The 24332-nt window shown below is 35.6% G+C and overlaps 1 protein-coding gene across 9 annotated transcripts in view; it reads left to right on the top strand.

Moving 5' to 3' along the window:
• Window positions 1–575: 575 nt before the first annotated feature.
• PCNX1 (pecanex 1) overlaps window positions 576–24332 on the top strand; it is a 222299-nt gene continuing 198542 nt past the window's right edge. For all 9 annotated transcript variants that reach the window (XM_031952602.1, XM_031952601.1, XM_031952600.1 and 6 more), the window contains exon 1: window positions 576–765. In XM_031952602.1, the coding sequence (XP_031808462.1) occupies window positions 613–765 (153 nt within the window). In that variant the 5' untranslated portion in view covers window positions 576–612. The remainder of the gene's footprint in view (window positions 766–24332) is intronic.

Raw genomic sequence — 24332 nt, 5'->3', positions numbered from 1 at the left:
GAAACGCATCCCCGTTTGGAAGCTAGCAAGAAGGCCCACTCGCTGGCACTTTAAATGTGACTTTTAAAGCTCCTTAACCCCACGCCGGAACAGCTGCGAACAGCCCCAGCCTGGTGCCCGCTTTCCTCTCCAAGCGCTTCTGGGCGAGGGCGAGAGAGGGCGGCAGAGAGCGCCTGCGCGGAGGGGAGGGGGCGAGAAGGAGGGGAGCCCGGAGGGAGGAGGGGGCTGAAGGAAGGAGGGGGCGGAGCCGGAGGGGGTGCGGCTCTCCCGAGCTGGGCCTCCCTCTCCCCCTAGCCGAGCGTGAGCGTGCAGGAGGCTGACTGGCGGGGGATCGGGTCGCGGTCGTGGCGGCGGGCGGGGCCCGGGGGCTCTGGCGGCAGGCCGGCGGCGGCGGCGGCGGCGGGGGCCCCGCTCGGGGTGTTAGGGGACAAGATGGCGGCTGCGGCGGCCCTCCGCAGACCGGGCTCCTCCTCCTCCTCCTCTTCCTCCTCCTCCGGCACTAGTAGCAGCCTCAGCCGCGGCGGCGCCGGTCCCATCTCCCCGCGCTCCGAAGGGGGATAGACGGGGGCCGCGGCGGGCGCGGGCGCGGGCTCGGGGCGCGGGCGGGCGGGGATGGGGTCCCAGACGCTGCAAATCCTCCGGCAGGGGGTGTGGGCCGCGCTGAGCGGCGGCTGGTACTACGACCCGCACCAAGGCACCTTCGTGAACGCGCTGCACCTCTACCTGTGGCTATTCCTGCTCGGCCTGCCCTTCACCCTCTACATGGTGAGTGCGAGCGAGGGTGTGCGCGTGTGCAAGTGACCGTGCCTAGCTGTAGCTCCGGGGCATCCCGACGCGGGGGGTGCGGGCGCTGACCCCCGCCTTTTCTCCCCAGCCCCGGCCACCCCCCCCCGTCACGGCCCCCTTTCCCCCCCAGGGTAACCCCTGCTTTGGCGGCCCCTTCTTCCCTTCCGTCAGCCTCTGCCTCTTCTTCCCCTTTAAGCTCTCTCTCTCCATCGCTGCCCTTGCCTGTTTAGGGCAGCCCTTCCAATCACTGTTTCTTCATTTGGGGTGACATCCCCGCTGCTCATCCTTTCGTTCCCTTCCATGTTCCATCCCCCTCCATCGAAGCCTCTTCTTCCTTAGGGCGACCACCGCCTCTGCCGGCTCCTTTCCGGGCTTTAGGGGAAACTGTGCCCCCCCTCCCCCGCCAGACCCGCTGCCCCTTCCCCTGTTGGCCGGCTCCTCATCCCGCTCTCCCACGCTTGCCCTCCCTGGCGCGGCTCCTCCGTCTGCCGACCTGGAGGAGGAACGGAGAGCGAGCCTAGCGGCAGAAAGGGAGAGTCGGCTCGCTCTCCTCGGAGCTGGGCCCACAGGCTGGGCATCCCCCCGAGGCCAATCAGAAGGAGCGCGCCCAGATCTCGATATCTTCCATAAATGACCCCCCCCTTTTTCTCCCCCCCCCCCCCCCCGGGGCGCCGAGATTCGAGATTGGGCTTATTCCCTCGGGGACTCGGGACACCTCTTTGGCCCTTTGTGGGCTCCGTGGCTCCTTAGCACAAGTCCCTTCTGGGTGAAAAGAATCTACCTATCCACTTTCCCCTCCCCCATTAACCGGTCCCAAGTCCTGAGAAGAGCGTACACCGAGGTTTGAAATATTTCTGTCGATCCCCTGGGTCCTTGTGCTGTATTTGCCAATGTTAAAGGTTGTGGATTAAAATCTGACACTTTATAACGTCTCCTTAAAAATCGCACCCTTTCCCTGCCTTCCCCCCGGCTCTTGTATTCACAAGCCTAGCCTGAGGAGGATCTCTAGAACGGTGTTTAGGGAGATTTGTTTGGGTTGTTTCTAGGCCCCTTTTACTCACTGGAAGAGGAAAGTACTGCCTGTTGCAGAATTTATCTTTAATCAACTTCCTTAAGTTCTCGTTTTTTAATTGTGTTATCATTGACAGCTCTTGGAGATATCTTGACCCCCTCAGATTAGGGTGGGGCATTAGATTGTGGTAAAAGAGATGCTACTTTAAAAATATTTGTAACCTAGTAACTGGAAGGGAAGAGAGAAAAGTACTATATGGAATCTTAACTTTGTTCTTAAGGTGTGTTTTACTGAAACTATATTTTCTCTAAATTGGTAATTCTTTGTGGAGTTAAAGAAAAGCTAAAAGATTAAATCAGTCTGTAAAAAGTACTGACTCTAGGAAGGGTTAAAGGTATATTTTGCTATCGTTTTAAGTTTGCCCTTATGGTTGGCTGTTTTTTTCCCCCAGAGTTCAGTTATTAGAAGAAAAGTGATAATTTCTTTTACATAAGTTCCAGGTAAAAAGAAGATTCTCCATTGGTTTTGACTATATTGAAGCTTATTTTGTATTTAGTAACTGTTTGAGGTGAAAAAGGTGATTTTCATCATTATAATTTATTAAATTTATTTGTTTTCAAGGACTTTTTGTTTGCCATTTTACATTGTAGACTTACTGTATGTACAATTACATAATTTAAACCATTTTTTAACTTGGATTCCACTGGTACTTCATTGTTGTTTGTGTATTCTCCAGTATCCAGCCTTAATGTTAAGCAATAAGGAAAAAAAAAATAATAATCTGGACAGAGCTGTAGTTGATATCTTTCTAATTATGACCTTATAAATATTTCTTACAGGGCATGACAGTTCACTTTAAGATTAGTGCAGGGAGTTGCTAAGCTTTTTCTGATATATCCAGAGAAATCCTAAATTGAAAACAACTATTTGAGTCATATATTAGTGCAGGGAGTTGCTGAGCTTTCTCTGATATAAAACAATTATTTGAGTCATATATGTGGATTAATGAATTTCTTCCATAAATTAACTACTCCCAGGCACTGTGATTACTGAGGTCAAGTCGATTGGCCTAATTAACAAACTTTGTTAAATGAGATTAGAAAAGGGAGGGCGAAGAATACAGACAGTTCTTTACATAACTGGACTGGTCAGTGACAAATCTTGCTTTATGTAAGTGGACTGGTCCTCGGACCCACATAAAGTGATTCGTGTATTTTTATATAATGCCAGTTTGCATGTATTGTGGAGAAGAGAGTTAGGAAGGAAAGGGGCTTCCTGCCTGTGGATCAAGGGAGCCTGCAAGATCAGAACCCAGATGAAAATTTGGGAGGGAAGGGGCAGCCACATGGGCCCAGCCAGGAGAGCACTGAGACTTGTTAACAGTGGGGGTTGGTGGGCACAGACATGTAGTACCTGAGTGAAGGCAGGGAAGACAGACACAGAGATTCATAGGATTGGATACACAGGCAAGTGGGCAGAATAGGGCAAAGGTCTCTTTTCTCTGTTCAGGAGGTCTCCTGTCAAGCCCCATGAACCTGAGGCAGTAGCATCTATGAAGATCTCTTCCCTTATGCTTTCCTTTGGAGTTTGTTTTTTTAAAGGTTTTTTTTTTTTTTTTTTTTTTTGGGCTTGGGAGGTTGTGGAGCACCAAGCAAAAGAGCAGGTGCAAGAAGAGGGTATGGAATAGAAAGTGCACAGTAAAGTTAACATAGAGTTGTTTTTTTTTTTTTTTAAATGTAGTTTCAAAGTCTTTCTGTAAGCTGCATTTGTATGATGGGAATTTTTGTAAAGTGAGAATTGTCTTCTGAAGTTGAAATTAAGGGTATACCTTTTGAAGTTTATTCTAGAGAATTCTCCTTTGAAAAAGTTAGAAAATGTGCTCTTTTTTTTTTATTTTTTAGAGGATGCAATCAAGGCACTGTGCTGGGTGCTGAAGGGCACTTAACAAACATGGATATCACATGTGCTAGACTCTGTGCTAAGGATGGGGATACAAGAAAGACAAAGACAGTTCCTATTCTTAGGGAGCTCACATCCTAATAGAGGAGCTCACATCCAACATGGAAACCAATTTTGGAGCAGAGTTTGACTTTAAACAAACTTAAAATCAATAGAAGAGATTTAAAAAATAATACAATCTAGAACATACTTGAGCAAAAGATGTAAAATAAGATGTCCCTTAGAGTTCAGAACAGGGGGAGAAACACTTCTGACTAAGATTCAAGGAAAGCTTCCTGGAAAATGTAATTGCATGAAGAATGGGAGATCCTGCATTAAATTTACTGCCTTCTTAGATTGTGAGTTTCTTGAGGGCAGGAACTTATTTTGTCTTTCTGTATCCCTAGCACTTAGCATAGTGCCTGGCATAGAGTAGGTACTCAAAAAATGTTTACTGGTGGTTGAAATATGAAGTATAAGGCAGGTCTGTGTCTAGCACTGGGAATACCAACACAAAAGTGAAATAATCACTACTTTTAAGGAGTTTATGGATTAACCTGCAGAAATATGTAAGTTGATAGAAAATAGCTACAAGATAATATTTTGAGAAAAGTGTTAGAAGCTCACAAGCTCTATGTATAAAGTGATGGTTTAGGTGAATCTTAAAGACAACTGGGGATTATAAAAGGCAGATATGAGGAAGATGGCTAGTTTGAACTGCGGTGTGTGAAAGATTATATTGTGTAATAAAGTTGGAAAGGTAGATTAGGCGGGAGGGAATAGAGATTATGGTATATTGAGTAGGGGACGAGTTGGGTCGATCTGTACTTTAGAAAAATTTATTTAGCATCTGTGAAGAAAATATATTGGAGTGGAAGAGAACTGAGTCAGGAAGACACTATTATGGAGACTATTATGACTCTCCATTCATGTGACAAGTAATGAGGGTCTGAGCTAGGGTGGATATTGTGTAAGTAAAGAAAAGATGACATATGTGAGAAATGTAGGAACAATCAAGATTTGTTAACTGATTAAATGGGATAAGTGTGAAGAGTGGAATGTTATATCCAGGTTGTTAATCTGAGTAACTAGAAAGATGATGGTACCCTCAGCAGAAAGGAAATTTTGGTAATGGGTGAAACTTTAGAGGAGAAAAAAAGATATTTCTGATTTTGACACATTGAATTTGAGATGCCTACAGGATATCTATTTTGAAATAACTTTAAGTAATGCTGGACCCCAGTGGAGAAATTAGAACAGCATGGATTGATCTGATATAGAGATGATAATTATATTTGTGGTACAAATCCATGGTAGGTCACACATTTTTTATGATTTTCAGAGAATTCTGTAGAATAAACATTAAAAGCTGTGCCTTTTATTTCAATTTCAGTATTCATTTCCTTGCCTTTTTCTCCATTCTCATTTAGCTGAGATTATAGTTATGATGTTACCAAGAGATAGTATAGAGGGAGAAGAGGATGTAGTGCAAGGACAAGATAGAATCTTTGGATATCCTCAGAGTTAGGGGATATGATCAGGTTAATGATCCAGCAAAAGAAACTGAGAAGGAAAACCTGAAGGGGAGAGAAGTCCAGGAATAGGAAATAATTAAGAGATAAGATCAGGAAAGCATAGTGAAAAGTCCAGTTTGGATTCAGTATAGAAAAGTATACAGGACATATGACTAGAAAGGTAGGTTGTGAAGAGTAAAAGCAAGGCTAAGGAATTTCATCTTTATTTTTTAAAATTATTTAAAAATTGTCAAACAGGACATTTATTTTCTCTCCCTCCTACATGCATCCATTGCTTTAAAAAAAAAAAAAAGAACCGAAAAACCATTGTAACAAATATGCATAGGCTAGCAAAACTGATTCCTGTTGGCCATGTCAAAAAAAAATTTCTTATTCTGCATTTTGTGTCCATTGCTTTATGGAGATAGATAGCATGTTACCATTGAATAAATTGAGCAGAGTTCAAAAAAGCATGCCTTTTTTTTTTTTTTTTTTTCATTCATCATGGTGTTTGGTTTTTTTCCCTTGGTATTTTTAGTAGTATTTTATTTTCCATATACATGTAATGATAGTTTTCAATATTCATTTTTGTACTATAGCTTTTTATTTCTATTTTTGTAATAGCTTTTTATTTTTCAAAATATATACAAAGATAGTTTTTGAAAAAATGACAGGAAAAGATGATAAATGTTGGAGGTGAAAATACTGTTGTGATCCATATTCAGCCTCATAGTCCTCTCTCCGATGCACTTGGTTCTTTCCATCACTAGTTTATTGGAATTGGCCTGAATCATCTCATTGTGGAAAAGAGCCAAGTCCATCAGAGTTGATCATCACATAATCTTCTTGTTGCTGTGTTCCATGTTTTCTTGGTTCTATTCATTTCATATGGCATCAATTCATGTAAGTTTCTTTAGACCTTTCTGAAATCATCCTGCTGATGGTTTCTGATTGAATAATAATATTACACAACATTCATATACCACTAGCTGATAGGTATCAATTCAGTTTTCAAGTTCCTTGTCACTACAAAAAGGGCTGTGACAAACATTTTTGCACACGTGGGTGGGTCCTTTTCCCATTTTTATGATCTCCTTGGGATATAAGTCCAGTAGAGAAATACTACTGGGTCGAAGGGCATGCACATTTTATAGTCTTTTGGACACAGTTCCAATTTGCACTCCATAATGGCTGGATCAGTTTACAACTCCACCAATAATGTATTGGTGTCCCAGTTTTCCCAACATACCCTCCAACATTTATCATCTTTTCCTGTCATTTTAGCCAATCTGAGAGGTATGTAGTGGTACCTCAGAGTTGTCTTAATTTGCATTTCTCTGATCAATAGTAACTTAGAACATTTTTTCATGTGATTAGAAATGATTTTAATTTCTTCAGCTCAAAAATTGTCTGTTCCTATCCTTTGACCATTTCATTGATCATGTTTCTTAAGTCTGTCTGCTTGTTTTATGGTATTGTTATTTTATAAATTATTCTTCTGACTCTGCTGAATTTATTCTGCAAAAATTCATACAGATATTTTCAGGTTTTTTTTTTTTTTTTTGGAAAAGTCCCTTTGGACTTTGAGTCAGGAAGACCTGAATTCAAATCCTGATTCAGACATTTATTTGCTTTGTGACTGGCCAAATTTCTTAATCTTTCTTAGCCTCAAGTTTCCTTATATGTAAAATGGAGATTGTGAAGATAACTAAAACACTTTGCAAATCTTAACCCAGTACCTAAATACTAGCTGTTAACAATTTTCTTACTATATAACTATTTTATTACATTTATATAATGTAATTTGTTCATCCATTCCTTAGTTGATGGGTACCTCCTTAGTTTCTAATTAAATTTCTAATTTTTTTGTCACCACCAAAAGATCAACTATAAATATTTTTGTACAAATAGGTTTTTTTCCCCCTCTTTTTTTGCTCTCTCTTGGATATAGGCAGAGTCCATGAGGTGGCTACATCAAAAGATGAACAGTTTAATGACTTTGGGATATGGTTCCAAATTACTTTGTTGTTCAGCCCTTTGTTTTTGAAAAGGACCAATGGCATCATGGGATAACTTGTTTGTGATTTAACCGAGGCAGAGTTACACAAAGTATTCAGCCTCACATTTGTTTTCTCGAGCAATCAAAGCCTAGGTCAGGATGACTGGTGATAGCCCAGGAAATAATGAATCTTCAAAGTCGGACCAAGATAAAGCACTCCATAGTTTTTCGGTTGCCTTCATGGCCATTGGGACAAATTGTTCTCATTTACTCATTGTTGGGGGGGGGGGGGAAGGGAAGGACTGTGGGACTTCGGGCTGTGGTGTGAGATTTTTCACATGCTTGGGATAGACATCTCCCTAACTCATTGGGTTTGAGGCCTGTTGGTTCTCTTAAATCTTAGTTTAGCCTATCTGATGAAAGGGATTCACAAGACTGGGGCCATTGCAGCTTCTTAAAGTCACAGGTGAGAGTTGTATGACAGGTAGACACCAAAGGTAGATGAGCCCTGAAAAGGGTTTAGCAAGTTCTCACACCAGAGGTACTAATCTTCCCTGAATACCTAAGTTGGATCAATTCATAGATAGTAGTTTATCAATGTACATGTTTTACTCTAGCTCCATCACTTTTTCTTGTCAACTTTTCCAACCTGATGTATGTGAGAGCAGCCTCAGAGTTGCTTTAATTTTCACTTTTTCTAATTATTGGTGATTTGGGGGATTAGTCACATGGTCCTTTTCCATCCTTTGAAAACTTATTGTTCATATTCTTTGACCATTTATTAATTGGAAAATGATTATTTCTATTTGGTAGACAGTAGTTAGCTCTTAAAGTTCATATCAGGGAAGTAATAGTTTTGTAACCTTCAGAGGAAGGCTATAGTATAAAGTTTATTTTAAAGAGGTGGGGATGGGGGCTAGGATAGTCTGCAAGTAGAGAAACCAGTTTTATGAAGTAGACTGTTTTAGCATGAGGTAATGAGGGTCTGAATTCAGTGATTGGAGTGGGAATGGAAAAAGGACATCTATAGAAAGAATGAGGAGGTAGGGAGGCTAAGGCTTAACAAATAAATAATTGGATATGGGCAGGAAGGGGAAATCAAAGATGAACCTGAGATTTCGATGCCTGGGAAGATAATGCAATTTTAGAGCCAAAAGTGATCTTAAGATATTTTCTTCTGTAAAATGAGTTTGTCTCAGTGGATTCCAAGATCCTTTTCAGCTATAAATGTGTAATCCAATGTTGTAGCTCAGTATTGCCCCTCACCCTTTCCTCTAGAAGAAGAAGATTTGGGAACTAGGCTCAGAGAGATTAAGTAACTGGTGCCATTAACCAAAATAGGAAAGGTAAGAAAAAGATAAGAGTTGAATGAAGAAGGTGAGTTTTGGTTATACTGAGTCTGAAATGGAAAAGTTTTACCACATTGGTCAAATAGTAGAGATTGGACAGTTTCTGATGTTAGAATATGTAAAAATGTTAGAAACCTGGAATGTATAAAAATTATGTAATTATTCACTGTTGTAATTTTTCTTTTTAGTAAATAGGCTTATTCAAGACAAGAAGACTTGGGGAATTTACATAAATTGTGAAAGATTTTTGTTATGTAGTAAAAGATTTTGTGGCTATTTTGAAAGAGGAGGTAAAGAGTAACCAGTTTGAGATAATTTTTCAGTGAAATTTGTATTTTCTGATTTATTAAAAATTAAGAAGCACTTTCGATTTAACTTTAATAATACTTTGCACACTTCTAACGTACATTCTGCTTTTTATTATAGCCATTTTTATGGTTTTTGTATTTTTTCCCATTAGACATTAATGATCCGTGTTCAGAATCACAAGTTGTTGGAGTTGAAAAGTAGTAAATATTTCTTCTACAACATGCCAGACAAGTCTTCAGTTTTTGCTTGAAGACCTAATTACCTCTTTAGGCAGACCAATGGGGGGAGACATACTACCTACCTCTTTGTTGTTCAGCCATTTCAATTGTGTCTTACTCTTCATGATACCATTTTGGGTTTTCTTGGCAAAAATACTGGAGTGAACATTTTCCATACAAAGTCAGATCTAAACAATTGGAAGAATATCAAGTGCTCATGGGTAGGTCGAGCAAATACAATAAAAATCTCAATCCTATGTAAATTTATCTACTCAGTGCTATAATAGTCAAATTGGCAAGAAATTACAGAGCTAGAAAAAAAATAATAAAGTTCATCTGGAACAATAAAAGGTCAAGAATTTCAAAGGAATTAATGAAAAACAATGCAAATGAAGTTGGCCTACCTGCAGCAGTCATCAAAACCATTTGGTACTGCTTAAGAAAGAGTTGTTGGTCAGTGAAATAAGCTAGGTTGACAAAATACAATAGTCAGGGACTATAGTAATCTAATATTTGATAAACCCAAAGACTCCAGCTTCTGGAATAAGAATTCACTCTTTGACAAAAATTGCTGGGGACATTGGAAAATACTATGGTAAAATCACTGAATTCAGTGATTGGAGTGGGAATGGAAAAAGGACATCTACAGAAAGAATGAGGAGGTAGGCATTGACCAACACTTCACTTCCTATAATAAGATAAGATTGAAATGGGTTCATGATTTAGACATAAAGAGTGATACCATAAGCAAATTAGAAAAATAAAGGATAGTCTACCTCTCATATCTATGGAGAAGGAACAAATGTATGGCTAAAGAAGAACTAGACAACATTATGAAATGCAAAATGGATGATTTTGATTATATTAAGTTGAAAATTTTTGTACAAACAAAACCCATGCAGATAAAATTATTAAAAGGGAAGCAGAAAAATGGGGGGAAATTTTTACATCTAAGGGTTCTGATAAAAGCCTCATTTCTAAAATATATAGAGAAGTGACTCAACTTTATAAGAATTGAAGCCATTCTTCAATTGATAAATGGTCAAAAGATATGAACAATTTTCAGTCAAAGAAATTAAAACAATTTCTAGTCATATGAAAAAATGCTCTAAATCACTATTAATCAGAGAAATGCAAATTAAGACAATTCTCTGAGATACCACTACACACCTCTTAGATTGGCTAAGATGACAGGAAAAGATAAATGATAAATGTTGGAGGGGATGTGGGAAAACTGGGATACCAATACACTGTTGGTGGAGTTGTGAACTGCTTCAACCATTCTTGAGAGCAATTTGAAACTATGCCCAAAGGGCTATCAAACTGTGCATACCCTTTGATCTAGCAGTGGCTCTATGAAAGAGGAAAGATATCACATGTGCAAAAATGTTTGTGGCAGCCCTTTTTGTAGTGGCAGGAACTGGAAACTAAGTGGATAACCATCAGTTGTGGTATGGCTGAATAAGTTATGGTATATGAATGTTATGGAATATTGTTTTTTAGCTTTTTTTTATTTTCAAAATATATACATGGATAATTTTCAGCATTCACCCTTACAAAACCTTGTGTTTTATTTTTCCCTTTCTTCCCTCCCACTCCTCCCTTAGATGACAAGTGATTTGATATGTGTTAAACATGTGCAATTCTTTTATACATATTTCCACAAATGTCATGCTACACAAGAAAAATCAGATCAAAAAGGGAAAAAAAATGAGAAAGAAAAGAAAATGCAAGCAAAACAACAAGAAGAGTGAAAATGCTATATTGTGATCCACACTCAGTTCCCACAGCCCTGTCTCTTCATCACAAGATCATTACAACTAATCTGTATCATCTCATAGTTGAAGAGAGCCCCGTTCATCAGACTTGATAATCGTATAGTCTTGTTGCCGTGTATAATGATCTCCTGATTCTGCTCACTTCATTCAGTATCAATTCATGTAGGTCTCTTCAAGCCTCTCTGAAATCATCCTGCTGATCATTTCTTACAGAACAATGATATTCCATAACATTCATATGCCATAACTTATTCAGCCATTTTCCAATTGATGGGCATCCCTCAGTTTCTAGTTTCTTGCCACTACAAAAAGGATTGCGACAAACATTTTTGCACATGTGGGTCCCTTTCCCTTCTTTAAGATCTCTTTGAGATATAAGCCCAATAGAAACACTGCTGGATCAAAAATGCACAGTCTGATAGCCCTTTGGGTGTTGTTCCAAATTGCTCTCCAGAATGGCTGGATTGATTTACAATTCCGCCAACAATATATTAATGTCCCAGCTTTCCCACATCCCCTCAAACATTCATGATGAACTATTATTGTTTTATAAGAAACAATCAGCAAGATGAATTCAGAAAGACCTGGAGAGACTTACATGAACTGATGCTAAGTAAAGTGATAGAACCAGGAGTACATTGTACATGGCAACAAGAAGATTATGCCGATTATACCATGATCACTGATAGACATGGCTCTCAACAATGAGATGATTCAGGCCAGTTCCAGTGAACTTGTGATGGGGACTATCATCTACATCCAGAAAGAGGATTGTGAGAAGTGAGTGTGGTTCGCAACATAGTATTTTCATTCTTTTGTGTTTGCTTGCATTTTATTTTCTTTCTCATTTTTTTTTCCTTTTTGATCTGATTTTTCTTGTGTAGCATGATAATTGTGGAAATATGTTCAAAAGAATTGCACATGTTTAACATATATATATATTGGATTACTTGCCATCTAGGGGAAGGAGTAGGAGGAAGGGAGACAGAAAAAAAAATATATATATATATATATTTAAAATAAAAACGTATTTAAAAATAAAATAAAAAATATTGGAGTGATATGCCATTTTCTTTTCCATCTCAGAGTTTCACAAAGATTATTCCATTTAATTCTTAACTAAAAGTTACAATCTTTTGCACAGATATACCATAGTTTTTTCAGCCATTTTCCAACTGCTAGAAATCTTAGTTTCCAGTTCTTAGCTACTTACAAAAGAGCTTCTACCAGTAGTGTCTTGTATATAGTACATGCTTATTAAATGTTTGTTGAGAATTAGTAGATTATAGTAAATAGAGCGTCATACTGTATGACCCTAGATGCAAAGCGGCAGCCGGCAGCTCTATGAAAGTCTTGAGTTGGAGAGTAGATATTGATCTGTACTGGTAGTGAGATTTTCCTCCCAAGGAGTTCTCTATATCAGTACAATTAATTACAGGTCAGATTTCAGCCTCCCTCCAAATACCTATTGAATTGACAGAGATTGATCCTGAAAATAGCCAGGATTCTACAGAAAAGAAGAGGAAAAACTGAAATTGTAATTAGTCATCAATAGTAGTTTCAAATAATTCTGAACTGAATAATATACATTTATTAGCATTTAAATTAGGGGTAAGTGTGCTTGAGGCGGGGTGAGGCAGAACCAAAGGAATTGTGTTCACATCTTCTCCCTGTTACTATGTTTTAGATGATTTGAAACAAGTCATTTTTCTTTGGTCCTCAGTTTACTTCTGTGTAAAAAGTGACAGGGAACTGAATCATCTGTTCTTTAAGGTTCCTTCCATCTTTAAGCCTTAAAAATAATTATTTGATGATTCATGTAAACGTGCGTGTGTGTGTGTGTATGCGCACGCGCGCATCTCTGTGTATGCTTACCTTTTGTAAGGCATTATAGGAGATAATGATGATTAATAAGAAGTGGTACCTTGCTTTCCAAACTAGGGATGCCAGGTGGTACAGTGAATAGAGCACTGGCTTACAGTCAGAAAAACCTTAGTTCAAATCCTAAGATACTTACTTAGCTATGTGATGCTGGGCAAGTTGTTAATCCTGTTTGTCTCAGTTCTTCATCTATTAAATGAGCTGGAGAAGGAAATGGTAAACACTTTAGTGGTCTTTGCCAAAATAAACCCTAAAAGTGGTCACAGTGTCAGACATGACTGAAAAACAACAGACTTGCTTTGCAGAATATTAGTCATTCAGGGTAGGAGTTGGGAAGGAGGTGAAGAAGGGAGGCAGATTATATAGTTATTTAACTATAGTAAACTGGAACATTTTAAAGTATATTAAAAATGGAGAAAAAAGTTTTCTTAGAGAAAGGAGAAAGAAATTTTGTCTTGGAAGGCTTCATTGGAGGTAGTATTAGAACGTGAAATTTAAAAGAAATTAGGTGGAACTGGAATGGCAGAAAAAGCAGAAATTGTATAGATCTGATATTTTGGAAAACATTTTTATATTATCATAATATATAGGTATAGTGAAATTTCATTAATTTGTGCTTCAGCAGAGAGGAAAACTGTATTTGGCCTCAGATGACTTGAGTTTAGAAACATGGCTCTGCCCCTTCCTACCAAATCATTCAGGTAGTGATTTAGTCCTTCTGAGTTTCACTTTCTGCATCTGCAAAATTGTTAGTTTATTTTTAAAATCCTTTTTTAAAAAACCCCTTAAATTAAAATTAAAATTGTACTACTGATAACACCATTATGGAATGGATATTATAACTTCTAATTACATAGAGTGTGAGTAATTCATGTAGTATTTTAAAGATACTTTTTATAATTAGAGAATGGCTTGTCATCCCTAGGTCATATTCTTGATATTTTGACATTTTGAGTATTTAAATTGAAATATTTTCAACACAGATTGAAAGAATTGTAGAAGAAAAGTTGGCGATAAGGGTGATAAATATATAATAAAGACAAAAGAATGATCAATTTTTGTTTGTTTTTTTGCTGTCAAGATTTTAAAGTTACACTAATGAAATCCTTAAAATCACTAAAGTTCAGGTATACTAAATTTCCCAATAACTTCATTAATAGGTTATAATTAATCTATTGGAAAATCCTATGTAAGGTAATATACTGTTTTCATGGAGCTAGCTACTGCTTTTAACAGTTTTAACTTCATATTTTCAGTTTGTACTTTATTGAAACCAATTGATTTATTAGGGTATCTTAGTACTTTGATATATTAGACTAATTGAAGTGATAATTCAATTTTTAATACCATCATCTTTTACTAATTGATTTTTAGAAAGTGGGGAATTGAAAATGAAAGAAAACTTAAATATTTCTTTTCTAGGTTAGGAACAGATTAACTACCTAATAATATTTACAAATTTGCATGTTAATCCAGTTTAACTAGTATCTAAAATAAACCAAAACAAGATTTTTAAATAAATTGGTTGATAAATTAATACATATTTTTGTTGTTATTAAAATAATTTTAAAAAATTCTAAAGTAACTTTTAGTTAATATGTTTAAATTGCCAATTTGGGGGACATGGTTGTTGACTTTCTGATAGACTTTGAGGTATCTCCCTTATACTCAAGATTATCTTTTCACATTAAAGATTTTTCACTTTCCAATGACTTCACAAGTATCTGCTTCAATTAACATGATCACATCATCAATTTTCTATGATAGCTGCAAAATATATAATAACAAAAATAATATCTCTTACTAAACATCAAATAATACATATTACTTGATATGCTCACCAAAATATTTGAATTTGTGATGGAGGGTATATAACTCAAGAGTCTCATTAAAGGACGGATTTCTTGTGGATGATGAAGTCTTCTAGGAGCTCCAGTTGCAAATGATAGTATGTTGATTGCATCAGGTCCCAAGACATTACAGGTTCTTTTTGGATGAGATTTGTAAATAGGGATGTGCCTGGATCATCTGCAGAAGAAAGATCAAATGGAAGAAGGACATATACTGCTTAATTTCAACGTGCATCTGAATGGATAAACCTATAAAAGATTATCAACCATTTTTGTGTCATGGATTGTTTTGGCAGTCTAGTGCAACCTATGGACTTTCTCAGAAAAATATTTTTAAATCTTTAATGAAATACATTGGATTACAGAGAAACCAATTACATAAATATAGTAATGTAAATAATTATAAAAACAAATATCATTTATCTCATGTGACATACCCCAGCTGTTGAAGTTGTCCAACAGTATTTGTATTTGAGATAAAAAGTATAAATAACTAGTGAGTTGCACCCAGAGATGAATAGAAGAAAGAGAATAGCCTGGATTGCAAAGCACTTCTACTGATGCCAGTTTTTCAAAGCTTCGGGAGCTTCTCTTTTCTTTTTTTTAGACTTAACGATTTTTTCTTTTTTTCCAATTACATATAAAGATAGTTTTAAACATTCATTTCTGTTAAATTTTTGTGTTCCAAATTCTCCCTCACCTTCTCTCTCCCCAAGATGGCAAGCAATCTGATATAGGTTGTATATGTACAGTCATTTTAAACATGTTTCCGGATTAGTTATATTGTAAAATAAAAATCAGAACAAAAGGGAAAAACTATGAGAAAGAAAAGGTGAAAATAGTCTGCTTTGATTAGCATTTAGCCTCCATAATTCTCTTTCTGGATTCAGATGGCATTTTTCATCCTAAATATATTGGAATTGACTTGGATTAATAAATTGATAGCTAAATCAAAATCATAGTTGATCATCACATAATCTTGCTATTACTGTGTACAATGATCTGCTTCTGCTCACTTCACTCATCATCAGTTTTTCCTGGCTTTTCTGAAATCAGCCTGTTCATTATATCCTAAAGAACAGTAATATTCCATAACATTCATATACCGCAATTTCTTAAGCCCTTCTCCAACTGATGGGCATCCACTCAATTTCTAATTTCTTGCCATCACAAAACGATTTGCCACAAGCATTTTGGCACATGTGAAAGGCCTCTCTTTTCAATATAGATACTTTACTGATGTTGCTATATGGTAGTGAGACTTGGAAGACCATTGGTTCCAAAAAACTAAAGATGAGCATTACACAGGACACTGGAAGAAAGGCACATGGTGGGTTTGAGCATGCTTCATTTTATAACTAGGGAGGAATTTTGAAGAACTAGACTAAACAATATCTTCAAAGAATTATTTGGCAAAAAGACAAGCTGGGCTGATTGATGTGACTATATTGGGGTATGATGGATGCGTGAAATACTCTACTGGTATACCTTTATCATGTCAGGAGAAAGGGAAAGGAGATGATTTCCAGGCACTTCTTTGGTGAACTTTTGGAAGCATATGGATAACATTTGCAGTCATTAATTGATTTCAGTCTTCAGTGTTGGAAGCAACTCTAATTGTAAAATCACAGATCCATTTAAATATCTGAGAATATGCCTTAAAATAAAACCCTATTCAATAGTGAATTAGTGCGATTTACAGTGATGCTAACAAAGTAACTTAACATATCCTAATCTAGAAAAGAAACATTAAATTTTTTGGCTTTTTAAATTTCCCAACAACTTGCTAAAGGTCCTGTTTAAAAGCAAAATATTTGTAGTGATACTTTTTGTGTTAGCAAATAATTGGAAATAAAGTACCTGTCAATTGGACAGTGATTAAACAAATTGTCATATCAGAGTATGAATACATTATGATGTAAGAAATAACAGATAGAAAGGATTAAGAGAAATATCACTCAAATGTCTGCTATATACCAGGCACCAGGCTAGAAAGCTGCTAGGGATACAGGTTGAAAAAGTTTGACAACAATCCATCTTGCAGTGAGTTTATATTTTAATGGGAAATTTATAAAAATGAAACAATGTTATCAGGAAAATTATATGTAAATTATAAATATCGTAATGTATCCACAAATTAAAATATAGTTATATTGAAGAAGAATAATTTTTGTAAGAATGGTTACATTTTCTTTTAGTAAATTGAGGTTTAAGTAGTTCTTAAATTAGGTTTGGTTTCAATCACATTTAATCTACTTAAGATCTCAGAATCTCCTGTTCAGCTCTTTCATTTTTAAGGTGAGGTAACAGATCCAATGGGGTTAAATGACTTGCCCAAAGTTACTATTTATTAATAACTTTTGATCTCATCTAGTTGTCTGTGTTGTCTATGTATGTCATAGTTTTCTATCTTGGAGATCAAACTGTCGGGTTAATAAAAATATTTTGATTTTCCCTTCTTGACTGCTTTCCTTTGTTGGTTGCACAGATTTTGTTTCTGTAGTTTTTCAACTTAATGTAATTAAAAGTAAATAATTTTATCTTTCGTAATTACGCTATGTCTAATTTGGTTCAGAATTTACTCCCTACCCATAGCTGTGAGAAATGTGTAATTTTTTTATATAATTTTAATGTATAATTTTTAATAATGTCACATCTATTTTGATTTTATTGTGGAATGTGGTCTAAAATGTTGGTTTAAACCTGATTTTTTGTTTTGTCCTCTGTAGTATTTTATTTATTCAAATACACATAAAAATACACATTGTGAGATCTCACAAAAATCTTCTGTTCCAATTTTTTCTCCATCCCTCTCTTACCTTCACCCTTCCTAAGACAGCAATCAGTCTGATATAAGTTAAAAAACATGAGCCTTTTAAACATATTTCCATATTTGTCATACAAAAAAAAAAAATTGGACCAAAAGGGAAAAAACCATGAGATAGAAAAAGCAGCAATAAATAAATAAATAAATAAATATTTTGCTTCAATTCACAGTCAGTCCGCATAGTTCTCTCTCTGAATATGGATGCCATTTTTCATTCCAAATCTATTGGAACTGTCTTGAATCACCACATTGCTGAGAAGAGCCAAGTCCATCACAGTTGATCATCATATAATCTTAATATTACTATTTACACTGTTCTGTTCTAACCTAATTTCTTTCAGGCTACCTCACAGTTTTCACTATAGTTCTTTTCTGGTATTTATTTTCAGATTTATTAAACATTTGGTTATGAAATTCAGCTATTTCTAATTAAGTTTGTCTCACTGATTTTTTTTTAAAAATAGTACCAAAGGATTTTGATAATTAATACTATTTAAAAGAGATAAAGGTCTAGGAGTACTGTTTTCCATTAATTTCCAACTTTTTTCCTTATTTTTTTGCTCTGTAAAATATCTTTTTGATAGTTTGGTAGGACTAAATCTATAAATTAAATAGTTATTTTTATTATATTGATTTCTCTCAGCCATGGCCACTGTATATCTCTTTTACCGTTTAAGTTCTTCATTTCTTTAAGGAGGATTTTGTAATTATAACTAAAGTTATTGAATTACTTTGATAGATTGACTCCCACATACATCATGTATTTTGGACTTATTTTGAATGGGACTTTATTTTCTTTTGAGTGATTCTTCTTACATGGTTATGTAGACAATTTTTGGGTGGAGTGGGATATTTTGTTTCCTGTAATTTTACTGAAACTATTAATTTTCTTAATTAAGTTTCTTTGCTTATTATCTAGGGTTTTTATGAGTCACCTTATTCTGGATTAAAACTGCTGCTTAGCCCATCTCCTTAGTGTGAGAAGGTAGAGGAGATTACTTCGTTATTCATAAGAAGGCAAGGATAGAGCACCTAGAAATACTAAAACAGCAAAATTTTGTTGGTTGGAAATAGAGAGCATTCTGTTTAGTCCACTATTGAGTGAATCTTTTGCCTTATTTTAATGAATATGAAGCTTCCATGCCACTGCTTGCTATTATACATGATCTGAGCCAGTGGAACTTTGGATTCTGACCCTGGATCCCTTAGGTTTGATGTTAGCTTTTGCCTTATTTTGCCAGGGAGTAGATCTATACTCCTTCATTAGCATGTAAGTTTATTGAAAGCAGGGACTGTCCTGCTTGCTTATATTTGTTTTTCCAGTGCTTAGCACAGTTTGTGGCACATACTAAGTAGCACTCAGTAAATGATCTGCCTTCCTACCTGCCTTCTATTAACATTTTGATATCGATAAATCTCATCAAATCATTGTAAAGTAAAAAAGCTCCCATTGTGGCACTCTCTTAGTCCACGAAAGATTTATTTACTCTCAGTCTCTTTGGTAGAATTACAAAAATACCTAAGATCTTTATTGTCATATTTTGCTAGGACAGCTATTGGTGTTTGAAGGATGATAGCTATCTTGATTGAGAAGTCAGGAAGATTAGTCACAAGTTAAAGCAACTTGTAATCTATATCTGATTGTTTTCCTTTTCTGTCTCCTTGTTCCTGTTAAGTTTGTTTATCCACAAATTAAAGAGACAGAATCCCTTTTGTCATCTGTCATAATTTGTTTGAATTTTAAAAATTTTCACTCTTCTAATAGTGAAATCCAGAATTCTGTGTTATATGTATTTCTAGTATGCATTTATTATGCAATTAAGTAACATTTATAAATGTGTTGTTTGAGGCAAATACTTTAAACAGGCTGAAAGTCAACATTTCAAGTACGGTATTTTGAGATTTTAGGATTTAAGAATTGGAAAGGGCCTTTAGAAGTCATATAGCTCAGACTTTACATTATGATGGAAAAACTGAAGCCCAAGGTGAATGGTTAAGTTACTCATTAGTAAGATCATGATAGAATTGGTACTAAAATCCAAGTCTCTTTACTCCTAATCCATTGTTCTTATATTTTTCTTTTGTATTTATCAAGTTTCTGGAAGTTGGCTTTATTGTTTTGCCCCTCTCCCCCTTTTCCTCCCCTTCTTATCTCTCTCCTTTTTCCTCTTTCCTTCCCCCCTCCCTCTTTCCCTTCTCTTCCCCCTTCTTCTCTCCTTCAGAAGTTCCTTGAAATTTCAACCTCAGTTTCCTAATATATAAAATGGAGGTAAAAATAGCACCTGCCTCACAAGATTATTGTAAGAATCAAATGAGATAGTATATGTAATGTGCTTTAGAAACCTTAAGCACAATGTAATATTAACTGCGATCTTCACTTTTGATGGGTTTAATTATCGCCTTGCAGATGATTCCTGTTTTGTCTAGTCCTCACATCTTTCTAACTTCATCCTGCATCATTGTCTATTATTCCAGTTGTATATACCATACTGCCACATGATTTCAAACTCAACATGTCCAAAACAAATCATCTTTTTTTTTCACAGTTTATTCTTCTTCCTGATTTTTCTTTTGAAGATACCACCATTCTTATAGCCTCCTACATTCCTAAAATCTATCTTTTAACTGCTTCCTTTCTAACTTTTACCTTGTACAAAATCTTAGTCCCATTTCTACTCACAGAATTGCCACTTTAGTTCAGATTCTTATCGTTCTTATCTGCGTAATTGCAGTAGCTTTGTAAGTGGCCTAGTCTTAGGTTTGTCTCATTTTTCGACTTCATTTGCTACACCACTGTCAAATTGATACTCTTAAAACACGTATCTGACTTTTTCACACCCATGCTTAGAGAGCTTTAGTGGCTCCCTGTTGCTTCTAGTAACATATACACATTTCTCTGACATTTAATACCCTTCACTGTGTGGCTTACTTACTTACTTACTTTTCGTGGCTTACTGCATATTGTTCTTTTTGCCACACTGGGTGTTCCAGCCAATTTGTTCCCTAATACTGATCTCTACATCCATTACTTTGAATTGGCTGTTCCTTAAATCTGAAATGAAATCTCCTTACTTCTGCCTTGAAGAAATCCTGACTTCGTTTAAGGCTCAAGTGCCAATGCCTTTCTACTAACAAAACCCACAAAAAATCTAAACCTTTTTCTTACTTATTAATACCCTTCTGCCCTTTCCCCTGAAATTACTTTTTATTTACTTATCTTTGAGCTTATAGTTTCTTCTTAATGGGAACTTAAGCTCCTTGAGAGTAGGATTTTTTAAAATTATTGTCTTTATATCATCAATGCTTATTAGCTTCTTCTGATCCAGAGTAAGTACTTAATAAATGTTGAATGATGAGCCTAATTAAAAAAAAACTTAAGTCATTAAAGAAAAAAGTACTTCTAAGCTTTATAGTGGCATGTGGTGACCCATATCAAAAAGCTCAAGCTATGTGTGTAAATTACAACAGCATTTACCAAGTCAAAGCATATATAAATAGATTAACCTTTTACTAGGAGAAAGAATAGCATTTTTATTTTTATTAGCTTGTTAGTGTTGGGACTGGAGAATTTATTGGAGGTGAAACTATTATTATTAGGAAAAAGATTGTTGCGTTTGAAATCAGAACCTGTGTCTTTGAATCTTTTGGTTCTGTCCCTCATTCTTCAATTTTTGTAAAATTTCCTTTAACCTCTTTGGATCTTAGCTTTAAATTAAAGGGTGGGAGTGGTTGGGATTGATCTTTAAAATTCCCTGGAGCTCTAAAAGTTATGATTCTTAGTTATTTATATAATGCTTGATACTTACTACACTTTCATTTTCCAGTAAAATAAACAGAATAATTTTAAATCAAGTTTTTCCCCTGGTCATGTTATAAAAGAAAAAGATCAAACTGAGTTTCAGAAACAATCAATTTTTTTCCTCATTTCATTTTCTGTTGCATAGTCTTAAATTCAGTAGTGAAATAAAGACTTAACATTGAATTAAATGGGCATAAATGAGATCATTATATAAGTAAGGATTTTAAAACAGATTTGAAAATATGACTAAATAAGTTGATATATGTTCTAATTCATACATACATACATACAAAAGGTCATACATACTTCCTAGTATATTTTTTCTTGCCTCTTAGGTTCCTGTCTTGATAGAAAGAAAAAAGATATTCTCATTGTTGTTATACTTCTTTGATTTTATTTCATGCTGTCAGATATTGGTTCCCTGGAACATTCTTCCACCTCAAGTTATGAGCTTTGCTCATCCTAATCTGCCTTTTTTCTTTCAGAGATTTATGAAAAATTTCCAGTCTCTGTTTGCGCTTTTCCCTGAAATTAGTATCTAACACATCTTGAGATTTTTAAATGATTTTTGTCATTAGCTTAGAACATTCTTTGATGTGAGTCATCAACAAGTATTTATTAATCATATAATGCATATTAAATGCATGATGCATATTATGTGCCGTGAGCTGTACATAATTCAAATAGTATTAATTTAGAGCCTTGCCAGCAGTGCTGTTTGCCTATCTTTCTACAGCTTCTCTAAAATTGACTCTTTTGATCTTTTATCATTTTTGTCATTTTTCTGGATATAATAATCACACTTGTTTTGACTTTGATATCTCTTACTATTAATTATTTGAACCACAGTTTCATATGGTTTTGAATAGTTTGTAAGTTTTCTTTTGACAGCTTTCTAGTATATCCTTTGACCATTTATTGAGGATGGTAGATGAGGAGTGGTGTTTGGTTTTACCTATTTCTATTAATTGATTGTGTATTTGCTTATTAACCCTTTATCAAAACTATCTGAAACAAGATTTTTCTGCAGTTATTTGTTTTCTTCTATTTTCACCAATTTCTTTCTTAATTTTTTCAAAAAAAGCTTTTCAGTTTTCACATATTTAAAATGCTTTACTTTGTCTATATTTCTCATAAAGGGAATTTGAATAGTATGACAGAAACTAGGCATTGACCTACATCTAACACCCCATGCCAAAATAAGGTCAAAAATGGGTTCATGATTTAGACATAGAGCAAGAGAGAGTCTACCTGTTAGAGTTGTGGAAAAGGGAGGAATTTATGACCAAAGAAGAATTAGAGAACATTATGAAATATAAAATGGATAATTTTGATTATATTAAAAAGGTTTTGCACAAACTAAGCTAATTCAGCCATGATTAGATGAAAAGCAGAAAGCTAGGAATTTTTTTTTATGTCTAAGGTTTCTAAAATATATAGAAAAGTGACTCAAATTTTAAGAATACAAACTTTTCCAATTGATTAGTGGTCAAAGAATATGGACAGATAATTTTCAGATGAAGAAATTAAAGCTATTTCAAGTTATATGAAAAAAAATGCTCTAAGTCACTATTGATTAGAGAAATTATGACAACTCTGAGGTAGCACCTTCCAGATTGGTTATTGAGGGGAATGTAGAAAAAAAAGGGAACATTAATGCATTGTTGGTGGAATTGTGAACTGATCCAATTATTCTGGAGAGCAATTTGGAATTATGCTCAATGGGCTATCAAACTGCATAACTTTTGATCTAGCAATCTCTCTGTATCCCAAAGAGACCATAAAAGAGAGAAAGGGACCCTCATGTGGCAAAAATGTTTGAAGCAGCTCCTTTTTGTAGTGGCAAGGACCTGGAAATTGAGTGACTGCCCATCAGTTGGAGAATGGCTGAATAAGTTATGGTATATGAAGGTAATGGAATATTATTACTATATAAGAATTGATGAGTAGTTTGATTTCAGAAAAGCTGGGAAAGACCTTCATGAACTGATGATGAGTGATATGAGCAGAACTAAGAGAACATTGTACACATTAATAATAAGATTATATGACGATCAACTATGATGGATTCAGCTTTTCTCAACAAGTCATTTTCAATAGATTTGTGATTAAAAAAAATGTCATCCATATCCAGAGAGAGAACTGTGGAGAGACTTGAATATGTATTGGAGAATAGTATTTTCACTTTTTTGTTTGTTTCTTTTCTTCTTTTTCATGTTTTTTTCCTCTTTTGGTCTGATTTTTCAAGCACAGTATGCCCAATATGGAAATATCAGATTGCTTGCTGTCTTTAGGAGGGTGGAGGGAAGTTTAGGTGAGGGAGAAGGGAGAAAAATTTACAACACAAAATTTTACAAAAATGAATGGTGAAAACTGTCTTTACATGTATTTGGAAAAATAAAATATTTTAAAAAGGGAGTTTGAGGTTGCATTTTTCCTCATTTTTAAACGAATAACTTATGTTATTTCACAAATATAAAGTTCTTTAAAAGTTTGCTAGAATCTCTATCTGGACCACAAGAATTTTTTTTTTCCTTTGGTAATTCCTTTGTGGCTAGTAAAAAAATTTTTCTAAACTTAGATTATTGAAAATCTTTTTGACAAATGGGATAGAATAATTGGGACTGAGATATTTTAGTTGACTTAATCAGGATCATATAGATGCTAAATGTCTAAGGTAGCATTTGAATGCAGGTTTTCTGGATTCCAACTCCAATATTCTATTCACTATGTCATGTGTGTAGCTGCCATTAAAAAGAGAAAAAGAACATATATAAAATTATGAATAATGTGTTTTGAACTTGTTTTAATTTTTTTTCAAACTTAATATCTCTTACTGCTATTCTGCTTATCAGTGTTCCTTAATATTTGTTTTGTTCTGTAGACTAAAAAATGATACATTGGTTTTTTTCATTTTTTCTTTCATTTTGTGGTATGACAATTACACTTCAGAAAACAACCCCTCCCAAACCCAGTCTTCTCTTCTTTCAAGTAAGAATAGTCAAGCAAAACAACTGCAGGGATCGACTATTTGATAATGCTTATCTTATTCTGCATTATTTCACTAGCAGG

This window comes from Sarcophilus harrisii, chromosome 2, assembly GCF_902635505.1.
Source record: "Sarcophilus harrisii chromosome 2, mSarHar1.11, whole genome shotgun sequence".
NCBI lineage: Eukaryota > Metazoa > Chordata > Mammalia > Dasyuromorphia > Dasyuridae > Sarcophilus > Sarcophilus harrisii.
The sequence above is the reverse complement of the archived record's forward strand: the minus strand, read 5'-3'. Positions and strand labels throughout refer to the sequence as shown.